The sequence below is a fragment of the Heterocephalus glaber genome, unplaced genomic scaffold (genome assembly GCF_053883595.1).
Source record: "Heterocephalus glaber isolate CG9 unplaced genomic scaffold, H.glaber_assembly_v1.0 deba00001472, whole genome shotgun sequence".
NCBI classification, from domain to species: Eukaryota; Metazoa; Chordata; class Mammalia; order Rodentia; family Bathyergidae; genus Heterocephalus; species Heterocephalus glaber.
In genome coordinates, this window is record NW_028258315.1 from 23,459,241 (window position 1) to 23,479,695 (window position 20,455).

At 39.6% G+C, this 20,455-nt stretch overlaps 1 protein-coding gene and 1 pseudogene across 9 annotated transcripts in view; one reads left to right on the top strand and one right to left on the bottom strand.

Annotated features, from left to right (window-relative positions):
- Positions 1-20,455, bottom strand: part of LOC101718101 (cytidine monophosphate-N-acetylneuraminic acid hydroxylase) — a 98,744-nt gene that overhangs the window by 70,589 nt on the left and 7,700 nt on the right. For 3 of the 9 annotated variants that reach the window (XM_004847589.4, XM_021260544.2, XM_087181824.1), the window contains exons 1-5: positions 20,201-20,390; positions 15,689-15,808; positions 6,598-6,949; positions 4,639-4,734; positions 4,234-4,437 (exon numbers count right to left, since the gene is read on the bottom strand). In XM_004847589.4, coding sequence (XP_004847646.2) covers positions 4,234-4,437; positions 4,639-4,734; positions 6,598-6,767 — 470 coding nt within the window. In that variant the 5' untranslated portion in view covers positions 6,768-6,949; positions 15,689-15,808; positions 20,201-20,390. Of the gene's footprint in view, positions 1-4,233; positions 4,438-4,638; positions 4,735-4,920; positions 5,039-6,597; positions 6,950-15,688; positions 15,809-20,200; positions 20,391-20,455 lie in introns of those variants that run through there. The other 6 variants (XM_087181821.1, XM_087181823.1, XM_087181822.1 and 3 more) reach the window with 6 other exon arrangements.
- LOC101705894 (ras GTPase-activating protein-binding protein 1 pseudogene) lies at positions 15,571-20,313 on the top strand (annotated as a pseudogene).

Here is a 20,455-nt window from a genome sequence, read left to right on the forward strand (position 1 = left end):
TTGGTGGGAATGTAAACTAGTACAAGCACTATGAAATCTTGGAGATTCCTCAAAAGAAATAAAAACAGAAATTCCATTCAGCTCAACTATTTCTCTAATAGGTATGTCCTGAATCCTATTATAGTGATATATGCATACCCATGTTTATAGCAGGACAATTTATAATAGCTAAATCTTGGAGGTCACTTATATATTCATCAACAGATGAATGGATAAAGAAAATGGGATATTTATATACAATGGAGTACTGCTCTGCCATAAAGAAGGATAAATTTGAGTTATTTGTAGGAAAATAGATGTACCTTGAGACCATACAGTTAAGTGAAATAAATCACACACAAAAGATTAAATATTGTGTAGTTTCTCTTATATGAGCAACCCAAAATATAAAGAGCAAAATAAAAGATAGATAACAGGAAACAGGGAGACAGATATTTTGCAAATGAGAAGGGGACCATGAGATGGAGGAAGGGTAGGAGAAGGAGAAGCAAAAAAAATTAAGATGTATTATATATGTGAGCCCGCTGCAGACAGGCAGGTCTGTGGACATGGTCCCAAGGTAGCCAGTCATGCTGAAAACAACGAATCAGCCCGCACCCGGGCAGCAATCCACTGGACCCCCCCCCACACACTCCTTTGGCCTCTTCTCTGTACAGCCACCTGGTTCCACACTACAAAGACGCAGAGGACACCAGACCACCAGACCACTGTACTGGAGCTAATCAAGTTCTCAGCATTTAAAGAATTCCTGCCCAGGGGTAGGGGCTTCTGAGCCGCCATCCCACTGCTCCTGGTCCAGAGGAAGGGGCTTCTGGGCCACCAAACGTCCCACCACTCCTGGCCCAGAGGAAGGGGCTTTCAGGCCACCATCCCTACCACCACTCCCGACCCCTGTCCCACCTCTCCCAGCTCAGAGGAGGTGAGCCGCACGGACACCAACAGCAACCCCCTGCCCCCCCAGTCAAAATGAGAAAACATGTAAATAAGTCTCAAAACCAGACTTCCAGATCACCTACAGCAACCCCAAAGGGAAATGAGATGGAACACTCTGATATTCAACCACCTGGACCCACTGAACTGGCAAAAAAAGGGGATCTGGAAAAAATGAAATCAGAAATAATTTCTCAGATAACAGGAGAAATTGTGCTCCTAGTGTAAGACATGATTAATAAATCTAGAGAGGAGCTGAGGAACATGATGGAATCCCAACATAGGAAACAAATGGAATCCATAAAACAGATGGAAATACATTTCCAGGAGATAAAAAACTCCATTGAAAGTCTACACAGCAGAATGAGCCAATGTGAGGACAGAATTTCAGACACAGAAGACAAGATTGCAATTAATGACCAGGAAAAGATGTATTATGTATGTGTACTAACTCCCCACAATGAATGCAATCATTATGGACCACAAGCAGGTACTAATAAAAATAAAAATTTTAAAAGATTTCAGATTGTGGTTGTTAGATAAAATACATGATACTCACTAAGGTATGAATTTCAAATAAAAAATGAATAATTTTAAAGGTAAGTGTGCCTCACACAATATTTAAGATACATTTATACTAAATTTTTGTTCACCTATATATTAAATATAATTGATGAATATTTTTTTTTATTTGCCAATTCAGCCATATTTCAAAATAAGCATCAAACTGCAACCAACCAGAATGGTTAGTATCTTTCGCCAATCGACAAAAGGAAAGTTCCCGGAGCTTTGAGGGGTGGTGTGCTTACAGATAGTCTATCAACTGTTCAACTTCTTTTCTTGATTTTGGTAGTGTTTATGGTCTTTCTGTTAAAAGTTAAAGAATTTTGAACCAAGAAATATTTCTCGAATCAGAAGCATCAACTTTTTAAAAAACTGAAAACACCTACTTTAACATATCTGTGAAGTGTGGTAACATTTCTGAGCTTCATAGATCCAGAATTTTTAAATGTTCTTTTTTTAATTATAAGGCAAAATATGTATTCCACACCTCACTTTATTAAGGATTACTTTATGACACCTCCTTTTTCATTAGTGAACAGCAAGCAACCTTTCAAAAATTAAGACAAAACGTTCTGCCACCACTGCTAAACATGCAGGGCCCTGGAAGGTGAAACTGCCAGGACTCTGTGCTCCTGGGTGGCAGGTATAGCAGTACACACACGACAGGCCATGAAAACTTCAGACTTAACAAATGAGAAGCACAGTTCATAAGATTTGTTGACCTTGGTTATATGTCAAGAATGGCAGGTCGATTGGAACAAGTAGGTCACTATTCTTGCTGAATCCTGGAAAAGACAGATGAATGACTGCAAAGAGAAGTCAGGTAGAAATACTGGGATGCAGAGACATACATGGAGGAGTGTAGTATGTAAGTTCCTGCAGAGATGCACTTTCAAGGCATAAAAGCTCAGTGAGCTGCATGTGGGAATGGAGTCAACCAAGCTAGCCCCTCCTTCAGGACAGCGAAGAGAATGGGGAATAAAATGGAACAAAATTAGCATCAGTTACCCCCATGGCTTTGGAGGAAAGAGAAAGGCTAGGGTGTGGTAGAGAAATCACTGTACTTAGATAACCAAGCTACTTTCAAAACCACTGTGAAGTCTTGCAAATAATCCCTGTTCATAAGCAATACAAGAAGCTTAGGGTATAGTTCATGATACTAATGAACATTTATTGTGTGCTGACTATATGCCACCAGAAGACCTTCTCTTAAGTAACTTTTGTATATTTGACATTTCATCCTCTCAGGAACTGGACAAACTAGATAATGATCTCGTCTTCACTTTATAAATGAGTGGCCTGTGCCCCAGAGAAGCTGTGAGGGTTGTTCTAGGTTGTTACTAAGCTGGTGAGTAGAAGAAGCAGCACTCTAACCAGGAAGTTGTGAGGCGAGATCACATATTAACCGCTAAACCTCAAAACCTCCTTAAATGGTCAGCCAATAAACCTTTGTGTGAAAGAGCTAAGAGAAAAGAGAAACCAGAATCTTAAAACTACAACAGGTAGAAAAGAATGTTGACACCCTGATTGCTGCAGAAGTTTATCAGACATAGCCATGTCTGAGGCTTCCCTGGCCAGAATTCAGAGAAAAGGCAGTAAGTGACCAACCTGGCTGTCAGCCCATGACTTGCAGGTTCTCCTAGAGCAGACCTGCCAGCTAAACGTATGTCCTATCATATGCTTTGGACATATTTACCCTAAAAATACATTCACTATTTATCTGAAATGCAAATTTAATGGGGCAGCCATGCTTTCCTTGCCAATCTGGAAACTCAGCAGGGCCAAACAAACTCCAGGTGCATCAGTAGTAAACATTTAAAAATCTAAGAATACATGCAGCTGGGCCATGAAACTATCTGTGTGGCAAAGGAAGTCAGTATACAGGTATGCAAATGTTCTAGACCTAAGTGATTTTCTTTTGTGCAACTATAGCTGGGAATTTTTGAAAAACGACACAGTTCCCTCGGAGAACACCAGCGCTGACTGCCCACAAATTCCCTGAGAAATAAAATTGGTGACATAATGGAAGAAAAGTGCCCAACACTAATGGCTAAAATCACATGGATTAAGTTGGGCTGAAGAGAACTTTGAAAGGTGGGGCTAACAACCACTCAAAGACAACAGAACAGAAGCCTGAAAATCTTTTCAGGCTCCTCCAGAGCCTTATAGCAGCATTGCCATCTCTTCAGCAGTCATTGAAAGGAAAACCATTCTGTCTCAGCACTGCTGCTGTGCTCTAGAGAGGCATGCTGGATTATGGTGGAGGACAGCAAAAGCATTAGCTCTGCTAAAAAATGACCAGAAGAGTCGTTAGTGAGGGCAGGGCCAGCTGGGCTTCTGCCACTTTTGTTTTGTAATCACAACTAGGCTGCCAGGAAAATCCTCTCTGCTTTCCAGCAGGGTTTGGAAATGTGTGCCCTGGCCCACCCCTCTCAAGCTCCTGGGGGACAAGGAGAGGGGACTTCTAGGAGGTGACTGTGAGCCCTCCCCACGTACAGCCAAACACTCAACACAGAAATGCATGGAAACTAAACATTTCATTCTGTATCAAGCTGAGAATAAGTTCAGGACAAAAAACTAAGCCCAACCTACAGTTCTGAGATCAGAGAGATCCTAAATGAAGAGTTAAAACTTTCAAAACTACTACAGGAAACAATCGGCTGATTGGTTCATTTTAAACTTCTAGATGAGTACAATGCCAGTAGGGTTGCCAATGAGAAAGCAAAAGATGCTTGGTACCTTCCATCTAAATCCTCAATGTCTTTTATGAACAGGCCTCCTTGGTGTTTGCACAAATTCTTGCATGCCTTCAGGTCACCCTTATTCTTGTACAAGATATAGTCTTTGCCAGTGCTCTTATTTCGAAAAAAATTGATTCCTTCTTTGAGATTGGCAACTTCAACAGGCGACAGATACAGCAAGGTCTCAGTTGTTTGATTCAGGCTATGAAAAGACAAGCATTTCAAAGCGAACATTAATAATATCAGGTAGGATCATTGGGAACTGACAGCTCACAGCTCCTCCTCCAAGCACCCAGGCTTAGTGGTCACCTAGTGGGGCCCTGCCTTCCCCCTTCCAATGATGCATTCTTCCTCTGAAGGTTCCTCTTTTCTTTCCTAAAGAACCCAGACATTTCTCACTTGCCTGTCCATCCTCTGCCGGCTCCTGGGTATTTCCAAAGAGTAACAGTTGCTCTTTCCGTTTCTGTCGCTCTTTTGCTCCCACAAGGTGTCAGTCTGCCTGCAGAGAGAATGTTTACCCCAGATCACTATTTCATTTCCGTTAGTGCTATTTCCTCCCTGTACCACACCTCTTTGACAGCCTGACCCTGTCTATCTTCTGTCCCAAGCAGCTGCAGCGCTTTCCCGGGCTCCCACTTTTGCCCTGTGCTCTGACTGAAGATAGCTCCCTTCCTTCATCTCTCACCACCATCTATCAGCCTTGAGGCCCCTCCAGATATGGCCTTGAGCCCCTCCCAAGTGAGGTCCAGCATGCTGCGTGTGCACCCTGCCCTGGAAAAGGCTGAACACAGCACCTAGGAAGCTGCCTGCTTCCTCACACAGGGAGACTCTTAAAGTACTCAGTGTTGACTCTGAGTTTTCTCTCCCCACCACTTAGCAGACGTGGTATGTCCTCACGAGCTAGCTATTTAACAAGTTAACCCTCCCGTGACACTCTGTTTGAGTAACTTACAAAAAGCTCCAGCAGCAAATGAAGCATTGGAGCTTTTATATTTTTTCAACATTTCAGATTTCTCAAAACCCTATTGATAAAGAGACACTCTTTGCAATGCAATGCTGAATGGAATATCAACTTTGTCAAGAGGGTTTTCAAAATATATCTTTTTGCATAACCATGATACAAAATCCAGATGCATATTGTTTAATTTTACCTTTTAATCTAGACTGGCAGTGTCCAAAGTTATCTTCTCCTGTTAACTTAAAATTGGTTTTGGAGCTCAAGCATGCTTCTCACACTTTTACTTTCATTTTAAGAAGTACGGAATTTTCTTAAACAGAAAATAAAAACAGCTGTTCTTCATTTAACAACCTACCTGTTTAACCACTGTTTGTACTTAGGATGGAGGCATGCTGTTCAGACACATGACCCGCTGCTGCCACTGTACATCTGGTTTATAGAGCTTCAATGTCTTTTTTTGTATGTATACCTTGTTTCAACCACACTGTATTTTTTTCTGACTGTACTGTATAGTACAGTACTGTAGTTTTATGTTCTGTTATACATTATAGTACTGCATGTAAGAGTTATGCAAATAAAACAAAGTCATCCAACTGGAGTTTCCTTTGACCATTACTTTATGCTGAATATTGTATTGTACGTACTGTATACAATTCCTCATTTAGTGACCAATTCAGTTAACAACCTTATTGCAGGAACTGAACTCAATCGTTAAATTAGAAACACTGTAATTGAAAAATATGCCTGCAAGGGGAATAGCAAGCTACTTCCAATCCTAAATTGGGGAAGGTAACTTTGTAATTATGACACCCCACCAAGCACATTTAGCTATGAACTCTAGTAGATTAGTCCACCGATAAGTATAGCACCTCTATGATCTAATCATCTCTCCAGGAGTTTCTTAATGCAGTCATATTGACAATTAATGTGAACTGGTTATAGTGTGGAAAGTGATCAAATATGTTACATGCATATTTGAAAATGTCAAAATCAAATGCATTATTTGTTTCATTAATATGCATGAATTAAACATGTATACATAAACTCATATATATAGGAGCATAAATTTTTTTTTTTTGCCTTAGACTCTGAAGTGACTTCACATGGACCTGGAAATAGTTGTAGTTAGTTCATTGTGCTTTATCATACCAAGCTTGGAATCTATCACAGAACTCTGGCTGTTTAATCTATTCAATAAAATAAAACAAAACATCTGAAGAGGTTATCCTTTTACATTTTTCATTATTCCAGGAATTGCCTCTGTGCTTACTTTGGCTTAGTATTAAATATTTGAACTCACAAAGTAGAGTCAAAAAAAGATTAATGAAGCTTATAATGGATTCCACTCAGGTTCATTGAAAATATATTTTTGAAATAATTTTAAGTCATTGTGAACAGAATTACCAAGAATTGAGGATAGAAGTGACCATGAGAATCTTCTTCTGGGTAGGTGTGCTGCAGCTCCCAGTGTGGAAGAGGCTTCCAGGTAGGTGTGCCACAGTTGTCAGCACAGAGCAGGCTTCCCAGTCAGCATGCCATGGCTTCAAGCCCAGAGGAGGATTCCAGGACAGCATGCCATGGCCTCCAGCCCAGAGAAGGCTTCTGGGTAGGCATGTCGCAGGTCCCAGCACAGAGGAGGCTTCTGGGTCAGCGTGCCATGGTCTCCAGCCCAGAGAAGGGTTCAGGTCAGTGTGCCACAGCTCCCAGCACGGAGGAGGTGAGCCACGTGGGCATCAGCAGTAACCACCCCCCACCCCTGTTGAAATGAGAAGACATGTAAACAAGCCTCAGAACCATATTTCCAGATCACGTACAGCAACCCCAAAGGGAAACAAGATGGAACACTCTGGTACTCAACCACCTGGACTCCCTGAACTAGCAATGAAAGAGGAACTGGAAAAAATGAAATCAGAAATAATTTCTCACATAACAGCAGAGATTGTGCCCACAGTGCAAGACATGATTAATAAAACTAGAGAGGACACAGATAAAAAAAATAGAGGAGCTGAGGACCTGAGAAACATGATGGAATCCTAACATAAGAAATAAATGGAATACATGAAACAGATGCAAACAGATTTCCAAGAGATTAAAAACTCCATTGAAAGTCTACACAGCAGAATGAGCCAATGTGAGGACGGAATTTCAGATATAGAAGATAAGATTGCAATTAGTGACCAGGAAAAGAAAAATTGCTTCAAAATTATAAGAGAACATGAGAAATCAATCCAGCAGCTGCTAGATGATGCAAAGAAGAATAACATAAGACTGATTGGGCTCAATGAAGAAACAGGAGAGAATACAGATGGCATAAAAAACTCTTCACAGAAATAATGGCAGAAAACTTCCCAAGCAGGGGAAAAGAACTTGACATACAGATAAGTGAGGCATATAGGATTCCAAATAGGTTTGATCAAAAAATATCTACACATAGGCATATAATTGTTAAGATTCCAGAAACTCAACAGAAGAACAAAGTTGTACAAGCAGTTAGAGAAAAGAAACAAATCACATACAAAGGAAAGCCCATCAAAATCACAGCAGACTTCTCAACACAAGCCATCAAGGCAAGAAGAGGTTGAAGTGACATATTCCAAGCCCTAAAAGAAAACAGCCTCCAACCCAGATTGATGTACCCTGCAAAACTATCTTTCAAAATTGATGGAGAAATAAGATACTTTCATGACAAAGAGCACCTTAGGAACTTCGTGTATACCAAACCAGCACTCCAAAGAATTTTACACAACATCCTAGGAACAGACACTGAGGATCACAACCCCAGGAAGCAAAGCAGAATGAACCCATCTGGCATAACAAGAAATTAAATGTAAAAGGGGAGAACCAAACAAAAAGAAAAAGTCATGGCAATGACAAGTCAATACATTTCAGTTATAACCATCAACGTTAATGGTCTCAATTCACCAATCAAAAGAAATAGACTGGCAGAATGGGTCAAGAAGCAAAATCTAACAATATGCTGCAAACAAGAAACAAACTTAATGCAAAAGCAAACTCATAGACTGAAAGTTAAAGGGTAGAAAACAATACTCCATGCGACAGAAACGTGAAAAAAAGCAGGAGTAGCTATCCTCTTTGCAGATCAAGTAGATTTCAAACCAACACTGATTAAGAGAGACAGAGAATGACACTACATCCTTGTAAAGGGAACAATCCAAGAGGAAGAGATGACAATCATAAATATCTATGCACCAAACATTAGTGTGCCCAACTATATAAAACAAATACTAACGAACATGAAAAGTCATATAGGCACTAATACAATTGTAGTGGGGGACCTCAACACCCCACTGTCACAAATAGATAGATCAACTAGACTAAAAATAAGTACTGAAGTAGTAGAACTCAATCGAACTCTTGAACAAATGAACTTAACAGATGTTTACAGAGTCTTCCACACCACAAAATCAGAATATGCATTCTTCTCAGCTGCACATAGGTCATTCTCCAAAATAGACCACATACTCACACATAGAACATGTTTAAGTAAGTGCAAGGGAATTGAACTTATCCCCTGTATATTATCAGATCATAGAGCGATGAAATTGGAGATCCATAGCAAAAGAAACTCAAAAAATGTCATAAACACGTGGAAATTGAACAACACACTTCTGAATAACCAATGGGTCACAGAAGAAATTAAAGAAGAAATCAGACAGTTCCTTCAATTAAATGACAATGACAATACAACATATCAGAATCTATGGGACACAATGAAAGCAGTCTTATGAGGGAAATTCCTAGCAGTGAATACGCATATTAGGAAAACAGAACAAGCCCAATTAAACAACCTGATGCTGAAACTCAAGCTTCTAGAAAAAGAAGAGCAGGACAACCCCAAAGCTCATACAAGGGAGGAAATTATAAAGATCAGAGCAGAAATCAATGCAATGGAGACTAAGAGAATGATACAAAAAATCAATGAAGCCAAGAGTTGGTTCTTCGAAAGAATCAATAAAATTGACAAACCTTTAGCCAACCTTTTCAGAAAAAGGAAAGAAAAGGCCCAAATCCATGCAATTAGGAATGAAAAGGGTGAAATTACAACAGACCCAGCAGAAATCCAGAGGATCATCAATACCTACTTCCAGAACCTATATGCCAATAAGATGGACAACACAGAAGAAATGGACAGATTCCTAGATACATATGAATTACTAAAGTTGAACGAAGAAGACTTAAAAATTCTAAACAACCCAATATCAACCAATGAAATTGAAAACATAATTAAAAACTTATCAACTAAGAAAAGCCCGGGCCCTGATGGCTTCACTGCTGAATTCTACAAGAGATTTAGAGAGGAACTACTGCCACTACTGTTTAAACTCTTCAATGAAATCAAAAGGGAAGCAATACTCCCAAATTCATTCCTGGAAACATGCATCACCTTGATCCCCAACGTAGAGAAAGACTCAACCAAAAAGGAGAACTATAGGCCAATCTCACTAATGAACATAGATGCAAAAATCCTCAATAAGATACTGGCAAACAGAATGCAGAAGATCATCAAGAAGATCATACACCCTGATCAAGTGGGATTCATCCCAGGGATGCAGGGATGGTTCAATATACACAAATAAATCAATGTAATACACTATATCAATAGAGCCAAGGACAAAAACCATATGATTATTTCCATAGATGCAGAAAAAGCATTTGACAAAATCCAACATGCATTTATGATAAAAACCCTACAAAAATTGGAATAGATGGTCTCTACCTCAAACTGATAGAAGCCATCTATGAAAAACCAACAGCCAATATCATACTAAATGTTCAAAAACTGAAATCCTTCACACTCAAATCAGGAACAAGACAAGGATGTCCACTATCACCACTCTTGTTCAGTATAGTTCTGGAAACATTACCCATGGCAATTAGACAAGAGAAAGAAATAAAAGGAATAAAGATAGGAAATGAAGAAGTCAAATTGTCATTATTTGCAGATGACATGATACTCTATATAGAAGACCCCAAGAACTCCACCAAAAGTCTTCTAGACTTAATAACCAAATTCAGTCAAGTAGCTGGTTACAAGGTCAACACACAAAAATCAATGGCTTCCCTTTATACAAATGACAGACTCATTGAGAGAGAAATAGGGCAAATAATTCCTTTCACAATAGCATCCAAAGAACTGAAATACCTAGGAATCAACCTAACGAAAGAAATCAAAGACCTCTTCTCTGAAAACTATGGCACTCTGAAAAGAGAGATTGAAGATGATATCAGAAAATGGAAAGACATCCCTTGCTCCTGGGTATGAAGGATCAACATAGTGAAAATGGCCATATTTTCAAAGCTGCTATATAGATTCAATGCAATCCCAATTGAAATCCCAGCAGCATACTTCATGGACCTTGAGAAAACAATCCAAAAATTCATTTGGAACAAGAAGAGACCCAGAATAGCAAAAGCAATTCTAGGTAACAGAGACATGTCAGGGGGTATCACAATCCCCAACCTGCAACTGTACTACAAAGCTACTGTGATAAAAACAGCATGGTACTGGCAAAGAAACAGACTTGAGGACCAGTGGAACAGATTAGAAGATGAAGAAACAACGCCAGACACACTCAGCCAACTCATCTTCGATAAAGGAGCCAAACACCCTCATTGGAGGAAAGATAGCCACTTTAATAAATGGTGCTGGAAAAATTGGGTTTCAACTTGCCAAAGATTAAAACTAGACCTATATCTCTTGCCATGCACTAAACTAAAATGAAAAGGATTAAAGCTCTAAATATTAAAATAGAAACTCTGAACCAGTTGGAAAAGAGGTTAGGTAGAACTCTTGACAACATCGGTGTAGGAAAAGATTTTATGAACAAAACCTCAGTTGCCCATGAACTAGCACAAACAATCAACAAATGGGATCTCCTCTTATTAAAAGGCTTCTGCACAGCAAGAGAAACCACCAGCAGTGTGAAGAGACAACCCACAATGTGGGAAAAAGTCTTCACCTGCTCTTCCTCAGACAAAGGTCTACTATCTCGAATCTATAAAGAACTTAAAAAGATCAGACCTCCCAAATTTAAAGACCCAATCTGAAAATGGGCATCTGAAATGAACAGACATTTCTCAGACAAAGAAGTAGAAATAGCAAATAAATACATGAAAAAATGTTCAACATCACTGGTCATTCGAGTGATGCAAATGAAAACAATGCTGAGATTCTACCTCACTCCAGAAAGAATGGCTGCTATCATGAAATCAACCAATAACAAATGCTGGCGGGGCTGTGGGGAAAGAGGAACCCTGCTCCACTGCTGGTGGGAATGTAGACTGGTGCAACCACTGTGGAAATCAGTATGGAGCTACCTCAAAGAACTAGGACTGGAAGTCTCATTTGACCCCACTATTCCACTGCTGGGGATCTTCCCCAAAGAATTAAAAGAATCACACCACAATGATATATGTGCACCCATGTTCATAGCAGCACAGTTTGTAATAGCTAAAACTTGGAAACAGCCCAAATGCCCATCAACTGGAGACTAGATAAAGAGAATGTGGGGTTTTTTTTTATAAAATGGAGTACTACTCAGCCATAAAAAATGAGAAATTAGAGACATTTATAGCTAAGTGGATGCACAGTGAGGTGATACTCTTAAGTGGAATAAATAGGACACACATGTATAAATACCAAATAGTTTCTCTGGTATGAGAAACTGAAAGTGTAAATAAGGTCTAAAATGTATAATAGGTAATGTGAAATAGGAAGAAAAAGGGCAAAAGGGAAGGAAATGAGAGGGCTAGGGGAAAGGATAGAAGGGAATGGGATTAATATGAGAAAATGAAAAAATAGGAACAAAATCTTTGTAAAGAGGAAGAAATGAAGGGGTTGAAGGGAGGGCTGGGCAAGGGTGAAAAATAAGAACCAAGAGAGATTGTGTAAAGGTGCAAATTTCCAATGATGAATGTCATTATATTGTATACCTAAAATGTACCAATGATTTGAATGAATAACCAATAATGCAAAATAGGAAGAAAAGGTCCAAAGGGGTAGGGATAGTGGGAGGGGCAGGGGAAAGGAAAGAAGGGAAAGGAAAAATGATGAGAAATGGAAAAAATGGAAATAAAGTCTTTGTAAATAGGGAAGGGTGGAGGGGGTGAAAGGAGGACTAGGAATGGGGAAGAAATAAGAACCAAGATGCATTATGTAAAGGTACAATTCCCATTGAAAAATGTAATTGTGTTGTATACCTAAAATGTACCAATAAAAGAATTTATAAAAAAAATAGTTAGGATTCCAGAAATCTAACAGAAGAACAAAATTCTACAAGCAGTGAGAGAAAAGAAACAAATCACATACAAAGGAAAGCCCATCACAATCACAGCAGACTTCTCAATGCAAACCCTCAAGGCAAGAAGAGCTTGGAGTGATGTATTTCAAGCCCTAAAGGAAAACAGCCTCCAACCCAGATTGATGTACCCTGCAAAACTATCTTTCAAAATGGATGGAGAAATAAGATATTTTGATGATAAAGAGCACCTCAGGAACTTCATGAATACCAAACCGGCACTCCAAAAAATTTTAGACAGTACCCTAGGAAAAGACAATGAGGATCACAACCCCAGGAAACCCAGCAGAATGAATCCATTGGGCATGACAAATTAAACGCAAAGGGGGAGAATCCAACAAAAAGAAAAAGTCATGACAAGACTTTTAAAACTTTTAACTTCATCTCCCTAATGAGTGTATAATTCAATCTTATTATTGTACTGATTAGTATTTTTCTGATTCTAGATTTGCACACCATTCCTTGTGCTATACTGGCTATTTATCATCTTCTTATGTCTACTTTTTAATTGGGTTGTCTATTAATGAGCTCTAAGAATTCTTTATATATTCTGCTCATAAGTTATATGCATTGTAAATATGGTCTGTTTAAGGACTACTTTTCATTTTAATGATGTCGTTTAAAGTTCTAAATTTTGATGGAATCTCATTTATCAATTATTTTATTTTATATATTATGTTTTTTGTATCCTAGGTAGTTCTTGCCTACGCTAAATTCATAAACATTTTCCCTTATAATTTCTTCTTAAAGTTTTATACTTTTAGGTTTTCATATTTAGGTTCATAGATCCTTCCAAGTTATTTTTATGTATGGAAATAAAGGGTTGAGGTTAATTTTTTATATACGGATACCAGGTGTTCTAGTGCCATTTGCTGAAAACACTATCTTTTCCTTGGCTCTCGAATTGGGTTTATATCCTATAAAATGTTAATGCTAAATAATCTTTCAAAACTCATTGGACCATATATGTGTGGTTCTATTTCTAGATTCTCTGTTTTATTCCAATGATCTATATGTTTTTCCTTACACCAACAGTGCCTTGACTACTGTAGCTTTAGAAGAAGTCTTAAAATTAGGTACTAAACATCTTCCAACACTGTTTTTTTTTTTTCTTTTTCTTTTTACTTTTCTAGGTCCTTTGTACTCCTATATAACTTTTAAATTTCAATATCCAATTCTTCATTTATAGCAAGTATACACAGACCTGAATTTTTATATATACCTGGTGTTTTTTAATCCTACTAAAATCAAATACAAGTTCTAGGGGCACCTAGAGATTTCTTAGTATCTTCTCTGTAGATGATCATTTCCTCTATGTATAAAGATTTTGCTTCTACCTTGCCAATCCTATCCTAATTGTGTCATTTTATTGCCAGACTATTTTGGATTGGGCCTATGTTTCAAAGTTTAATGGACAGCTGAAGAGTAAGCATATCTGACCTTGTTCTTCACCTTAAGGAGAAAGCATTGTATCCTCTCCATTCATATAAGGCATTCTCACTGGAAGTATGGAGTACATGTCTTTAATCTGTTGAGAAGTTTCTGTTCTACTTCTAGTCTCCTGATAGCTTTTACCATGAACAGCTGTAGAATTTAGTCCAATACTTTTTCTCCAACTAGTGACAGGATCATAAGGCTTTTTCCTTTCCTCTGTTAAAATGATGACTTTTGGGGGTGGATCTTCCAATGCTGAACCAACACTGCTATCCCTATAATAAAACCACTTTCTGCATACTGCCAGATCTGACTTCTAATAGTTTGTTTTGTTAAGCAAATTTCTATCTATGTTGATATTTTTTTCTTCTATTATCTTTATCCAGTTTTAGGATTAGCACCATGTTGAGTTCCTAAAATGAGGGGAGAAGTGTTCCTTTTTTTCTCTGCCTTAAATGTTTGATATAATTTATCAGTTAAAGTGCATATGAGCCTGTTGCCATATAGGTAGGTTTTCAAGCTAGGAATATACTTTCTTTAATAGGTGCTATTCAAATTTTATATTTCCTCCAGAGTTAGTTTCATTAATTTGTCTTCCAAGGTACTTCGTAAAAGTTGTCAAATTTATTTCAAAACAGATTTTTGAAATATGTTTTCTATATCCTTTTAAATTCTGTAAAATCTGTGGTAATGTTTCCTAGGTCTTGATATTTTAATTTTAAAAATGTATAATTGATATTGTGTAATAGGAAGTAAAGGTCTAAAGGAGCAGGGGAAGTGGGAGGGGTAGGGGAAAGGAAAGACGGGAAAAGAAAAAATATGAGAAAAGGAAAAAAATGGGAACAAAATCTTTGCAAATAAGGAAGGGTGGAGGGGGTGAAGGGAGGGCAGGGGAAGGGGAAAAAAATAAGAACCAAGATACTCATGTAATGGTACAAGATCCCAATGATGTATGTAAATGTATTTTATACCTAAAATGTACCAATAAACTTAATGGGAAGGGGGGGAAGAATTATGGTGTTATGTGTCTCCTCAGGGTAAAATGAGACAGGAAGCTAGGGTGTGGCTAAAACTGGTTAGGAAAGGAGGTTTGACAAGATTTTTGAATACATGCTTAGAACAGTTCCCAAAGCACCCATGTGGACATCTTGTGAGAATTTGAGCAGGTTTTCAGTAGGATGGCCTAGACTTGACATCAGCCCAAAGAGTGGGTGATACAAAAAGAACTGTCCACATTAAGTTTTTGCCACTATGGTCTCTTTTATGTGGTGGCCCACCCTCACACTTTAAGGTGTACTTCTTTTCCTGCTTTTACTTTCCCCAAAGTTGCTCTGCAGAGCCTGTTTCTTTTCCTACTTTAATAAAACGTTGCTACCATTTGCACTTGTCTTGATCAATTCTTTGCTCAGGACAGAAAGAACCTAGAAACCACCTCCAGGAGACTCTAGCACCCTATAATCTGGTAAAAATAAAACAAAAACCTCTTTGGCTCTAAGTCAGCCACAAAATCTAAAACAAATACTGAAGTCTTCTCCTACCTTTCTATCTTGGAGCTGGCCACAAAAAATTCTCAGCATATTCCCCACCCCTGACTCTACTCCCACTCCACCTCCACCCCACAGCCATGGGAGCAGCTCCCCCACATCCCAGAGGGTGGCCATGTCCACTACATGCACATGTCTCATCCAAGGGCACACAGGGAGGGAGCAACTCAAGAAAGACAGAAGACACCTCAGTTGTACCTGATGATTCTGGAACTTTCTGTGATCAAACTGTCAGCAATGACTTGGAAGAACATTTAGAGGAACCCACTGCTGAACCAGAGCCTGATCCTGACCCGGAACCAGAGCAAGGACTTGTATCTGAAATTCAAGAGGAAAGGTCTGAGCTGGTATGGTCAGAAGAGTTCTCCAACTCCTACAGGCACAACTCAGACAGTACATAAAGACATTTCGTTGGGCATCTGTGACTAGTAAGAACCTTCCTCCTAGTGGAGCTGTACCTGTTACAGGGATACCTCCTAACGTTAAAGTACCAACTTCACAGCCCAGTCCAGAGTATAAACCTGAAACTCAGATTCCACAGAGGACTCAGAGGAATCAAAGAGTATGAGAACGATGAATAAATATTTCTCCCCAGACCAATCAATCCATAGGGTGAACCTCGAAAAATTGTCAGGTGTCCTGACAGTCACCAACTCCACATTGGTAACTTGCCTCATGAGCTGGACAAATCAAAACTCAAAGATTTCTTTTTTTTTTTTTTTTTTGTACCGGGGATCAAACTCAAGTCCTTGAGCTTGCGCGGCAGGCGGCGAAACCACTGAGCTAAATCCCCGGCCCTCAGAGATTTCTTTCAAAATTATGGGAATGTGATGGAGTTGCACATAAGCTGGGGTGAAAATTACCCAATTCTGGTTTTGTCATGTTTGATGATTCTGAGCCTGTGCGGAAGGTCCTCAGCAACAGGCCTATCATGTTCAGAGGTGAAGTCCATATGAATGTAGAAGAGGATACTCAAGCTGCTAGGGAAGGGGATCTATGCGGTAACCACCTCTGAGCACCTGGAGACCCTCAAGGTGGGCTGGGCCTGGGCAGTGGAGTAAGAGGAATGGTGCAAAAGCCAAGATTTGGAATAGGAAAGGGGATTGCTCCAAGGCAGTGAATTGCTCTTCATTGATCTTCGCCTATAGCTCTAGTTCCTGCAGAATGGTGAATTTCTTCAGCCATCCTTTGCTGTCTTGAAGTATGCCCCAGTCTGTTATAAACTGCTTAAATTTGTACAGTTTTATTTCTTTTTGTGTTAATGGTGTGTGCCTCTCCCTCTCTCTCTCTCTCTCTCTCTTCCCGCCTTTTAGTCTTTACTTCCAATTTTGTGGAAAGATATTTTAGTAACAGGAAGAAGAAAGAAGAAGAAGAAAGAAAAGGAGAAGGAGAAGGAAAAGGAAGAGGAAGAAGAATGGGCTAAATTTCCTTGTTTGCTTTGCATATGCAGGCTGGGTTTTTTTTAAACAGTCATTTCCCCAAAGGAGTGTGGCTCACTTATTACTGACATTTTCTGTTTCATTCATTCATTTCATTCATTCATTTCTTACTTCTTTTACGGACTTCAGAAGACTGAGAAATACAGGATTTTGATAAACATTTTGGAGGCAGGAAAAATCCAAATTATTTCTTGTTGGATGTCATGTCTACCTTCTGATGTTGAAAAATGGTCATACGGAAAATTTGAAAAATGCTGTTCTCATTGATATGGCTAAAAACTGAGTAAAGGGTGTTATAGAACTTTTCTTTTGATGTTGATTACAAAATATTTTTAAAACCTACTGTTTTTACCATTGAAATTTAAATTGTAAGATAGGTTTTGAATGTCTGGAATGCAATTAATAGGCCTTTCTTGAACTGTTAGGTTTTTTTGAAGTAGAGTCTTTCATTTGTATTTGTTAAAAAACAAAGCAAAGAAAAGCAAGCCCCCAAATCCAAATAACAACCAGAGAGAAAAAAATTCTCAAACTGACTTCATCCTACTGTAGATCATAAGAGCCCATTTCAGAAGCAGGCTTTGCCCTACATTCAGCAGTAAGGAATACGGCACAGAGGCCATGGAGAATATGGACAGATGGGCTTGGCTGTGTCTTCCCAGTCTGTTGCTACGGGGCCATATACCTTTGTCCAGCCTCATTTCTACATCTTTGTTCTTGCATCATTGAACCTAACATAAAAAAGGAAAGTTCACCCTGAGTTTTTAGGGTCATCAATCTGATAGCTCCCATGTCACATAATACTGTGATAAAATAAATTTGTTACCGTCATCCCTTGTTAACCTGTCTCTTGGCATAGAACCATTGACTATGACCCTTGTGTTTGTTTCCTCTGCTATGAACAAATGCCCGATATAATCAACTTAAGGGAAGAAAGATTTATTTGGGCTCACACTTCAAATGGATCATCCCGTTTTCTGCTATTACATATGCAATCAATTCTGCAATAGAGGTGGGTGTTCGATTCACTAATCCAATTCACTTCTGAAGCTATCTGGAGATAGTGCCAGATTCACCAAACTGAGGAGTAACTCCCCAAGACCCCACCACTACACCCCTTTCAGATGCTAGTTGCAAGCCCCAGCTTCTTTTACCTATGCTTCTGATCAACTCTCTATAAATTAAAGTCGCCCAAATCCCTTTTTCAGGTTCAAAATTAATTTGCCTAAGCAACTCACAGTACCCAGGAAAGCACTTACATCGTACTGGCTTATTGTAAAGGCTATTAAAAGGGTCCAGGTGAGGGTACACAGGGCGCAGTGAGGAAGGGGCACGAAGCTGCGCTGCTGTCTTGGGGTGCACTGCTCCATGTTCTCAGCTGTTAGGAAGCTCTCTGAACCCAGATCTTTTGGGGTTTCACAGAGACTTTATTGTATTTGCATGACTGAAGTGTGGACACCTGTCAAATTTGGTTGAACAAAAAGGATGTGATCTAATACTAGTGGGGAAACCCAGCAAATTTGATCTGTTCAGATTCTTTTCCGTCTTTCTGTACAGCGCCCCCTCCCCCATCCACCCCATGGAACAGGATCCCTTCGGCAACAGTGTCTTTAATATACTCATAGATAAGGGAAGTCAGAGAATTCTGTTATGGCCTTCTATGAGGTAGAAGGAAGATAAGAATTTCTATGAACTAAGTTGGGGAGGGAGTTCAGAGCCAGAAACAATGAGTGAAACTCAAATGTACATGTTTCAATATCACAGTCCCTAATCTCTTTCCCCAGCTCATTTCAAACCATGTGCTTCCTCCAAACAACATCTGCCCTTCTTTCATTTCCTCAAAGCATAGCCCTGTCTCCAGAATGTTCTTCTGTGATCTCTTCCTCCTGGGCTCCGTTCTCCTCATCGTTTAGAGCTTGCTTCTGTCAGTTGCTGGGAGTCTTTTCTGACCTTCCAGAGAAAGTCTGGTCCCACTGCACGGATGCTGGGCTCTCAGAGTGCCAAGTGCTTCTCCTTTGTATGGTTTTCCAAGTTGTAATTTCCTCTCAATAATGAGAATGACTGTCTGCTCCCTAGAAAACCACAGGTCTCATGGGAGAAGGAACCATGCCTGCATGCATTTTCCCTGTGTACCCCAACCTGGCACACATGAAAATTCCAGCCAATGTTTGCTGAAAGAATCAGTGAGCACTGCAGTTAATGGACCCCAACAGCAATTCTTACAAAACTATGTTAAGGGACTTGGAATGTAAACGTGGTACCATTCCTCGGATATCTGTACAATACCATCATGTTTACTTGGGAACGAGAACTTAGCAAAATGTTACACTGACATTTTAAAAATAAAAGGTACTAGAGAAAGCACTCTTAGAACTAGGTAATGGCCTAAGTGGGGCTTTTTTTTGTATTGAAGTTGATATTTCCCCATTGTTGTAATTTATATTTAGATGTTCCCCAAGAGCCTCATGTGCTCGTAAGTATGGCTTTTGGAAGGGGAATGGATTATGGTAGCTTATAGCTGACTTGCTGTTTTGAGGAGGAGTCTTGCCAGAAGAGGGAGGCATGGCCTGGAAGGGTTTATCTTTCTCCCACCCCTCAACCAACCAATTCTGACTTGGAGCCAGCCTACTAGGGACTGTGAATGAGCCACAATAACCTCTCCTTCCTTAAATTGTGGGTGTCTACTATTTTGTCCAGCAATGAGGGAAGTAACTAAACCACCCACAGAAGCAGACTTGTCGCTGATAGGTGCTTTAAGAGTGACTCCACATTCCAGCCATGACCTCTTAGTCCAGAGCACCCTTCAAGCCTAGACCCATTGAATCCCCCAGGGCCTTTAGCTGTATCCTTAAGGAGCTGTCTAGGTCTAAAGGCTTTCTGAGCCCTAGGCAAAGCAATAAGTACTATGCTGACAGAAGGAAACTTCCAAAACAAAGGTCTGCTGGCAGTGATAAAAAATCAGGGAAGCGTATGGAAAAAGAGCTGCATGTGACTAGTGAGGTATTGAATAAAGGCATGGATAGGAGAGAGCAGGCTGAAGGTAATAGAATGCTCAGGGCAAGCAAGGAGCAGGATGGAGTAATCTCTCTTCTCAAATATCTGGGTGAGTTGCAAAGGGTCAGTACTATATGTTCAAAAATTGTTTTTAACATCATGCACCCCACCCCATTTCCCACCGGAAGTTCTCCTTTCTTGTACCAAGTCACAGAAGAAGTGATGATTAACTACCGAAAATACAAATCCTAAATCCAATAACAAAACATTTAAACCATACCGTTGTTCCACTCCAGGTGGGAAAGAGCCAACAGCACGAAGAGCAGCTCCCAGGAACAGGGAAAACAGCTGAAATCTTCCCAATTGTGCGTAGAACTTCTAGCCCTGATGTAGCCTGGAAATTTCAATTTCCTTGATACCAAACTTGATCTGATTTTCTTCTAGCCAGAAAGCCTTTTCGAAAGCAATGACTGAAGTGCAGTAGGCAAGAGAAAGGCAGGGGGTTTAGACTTTGAGTCACTCAGCAGTTGGTGTG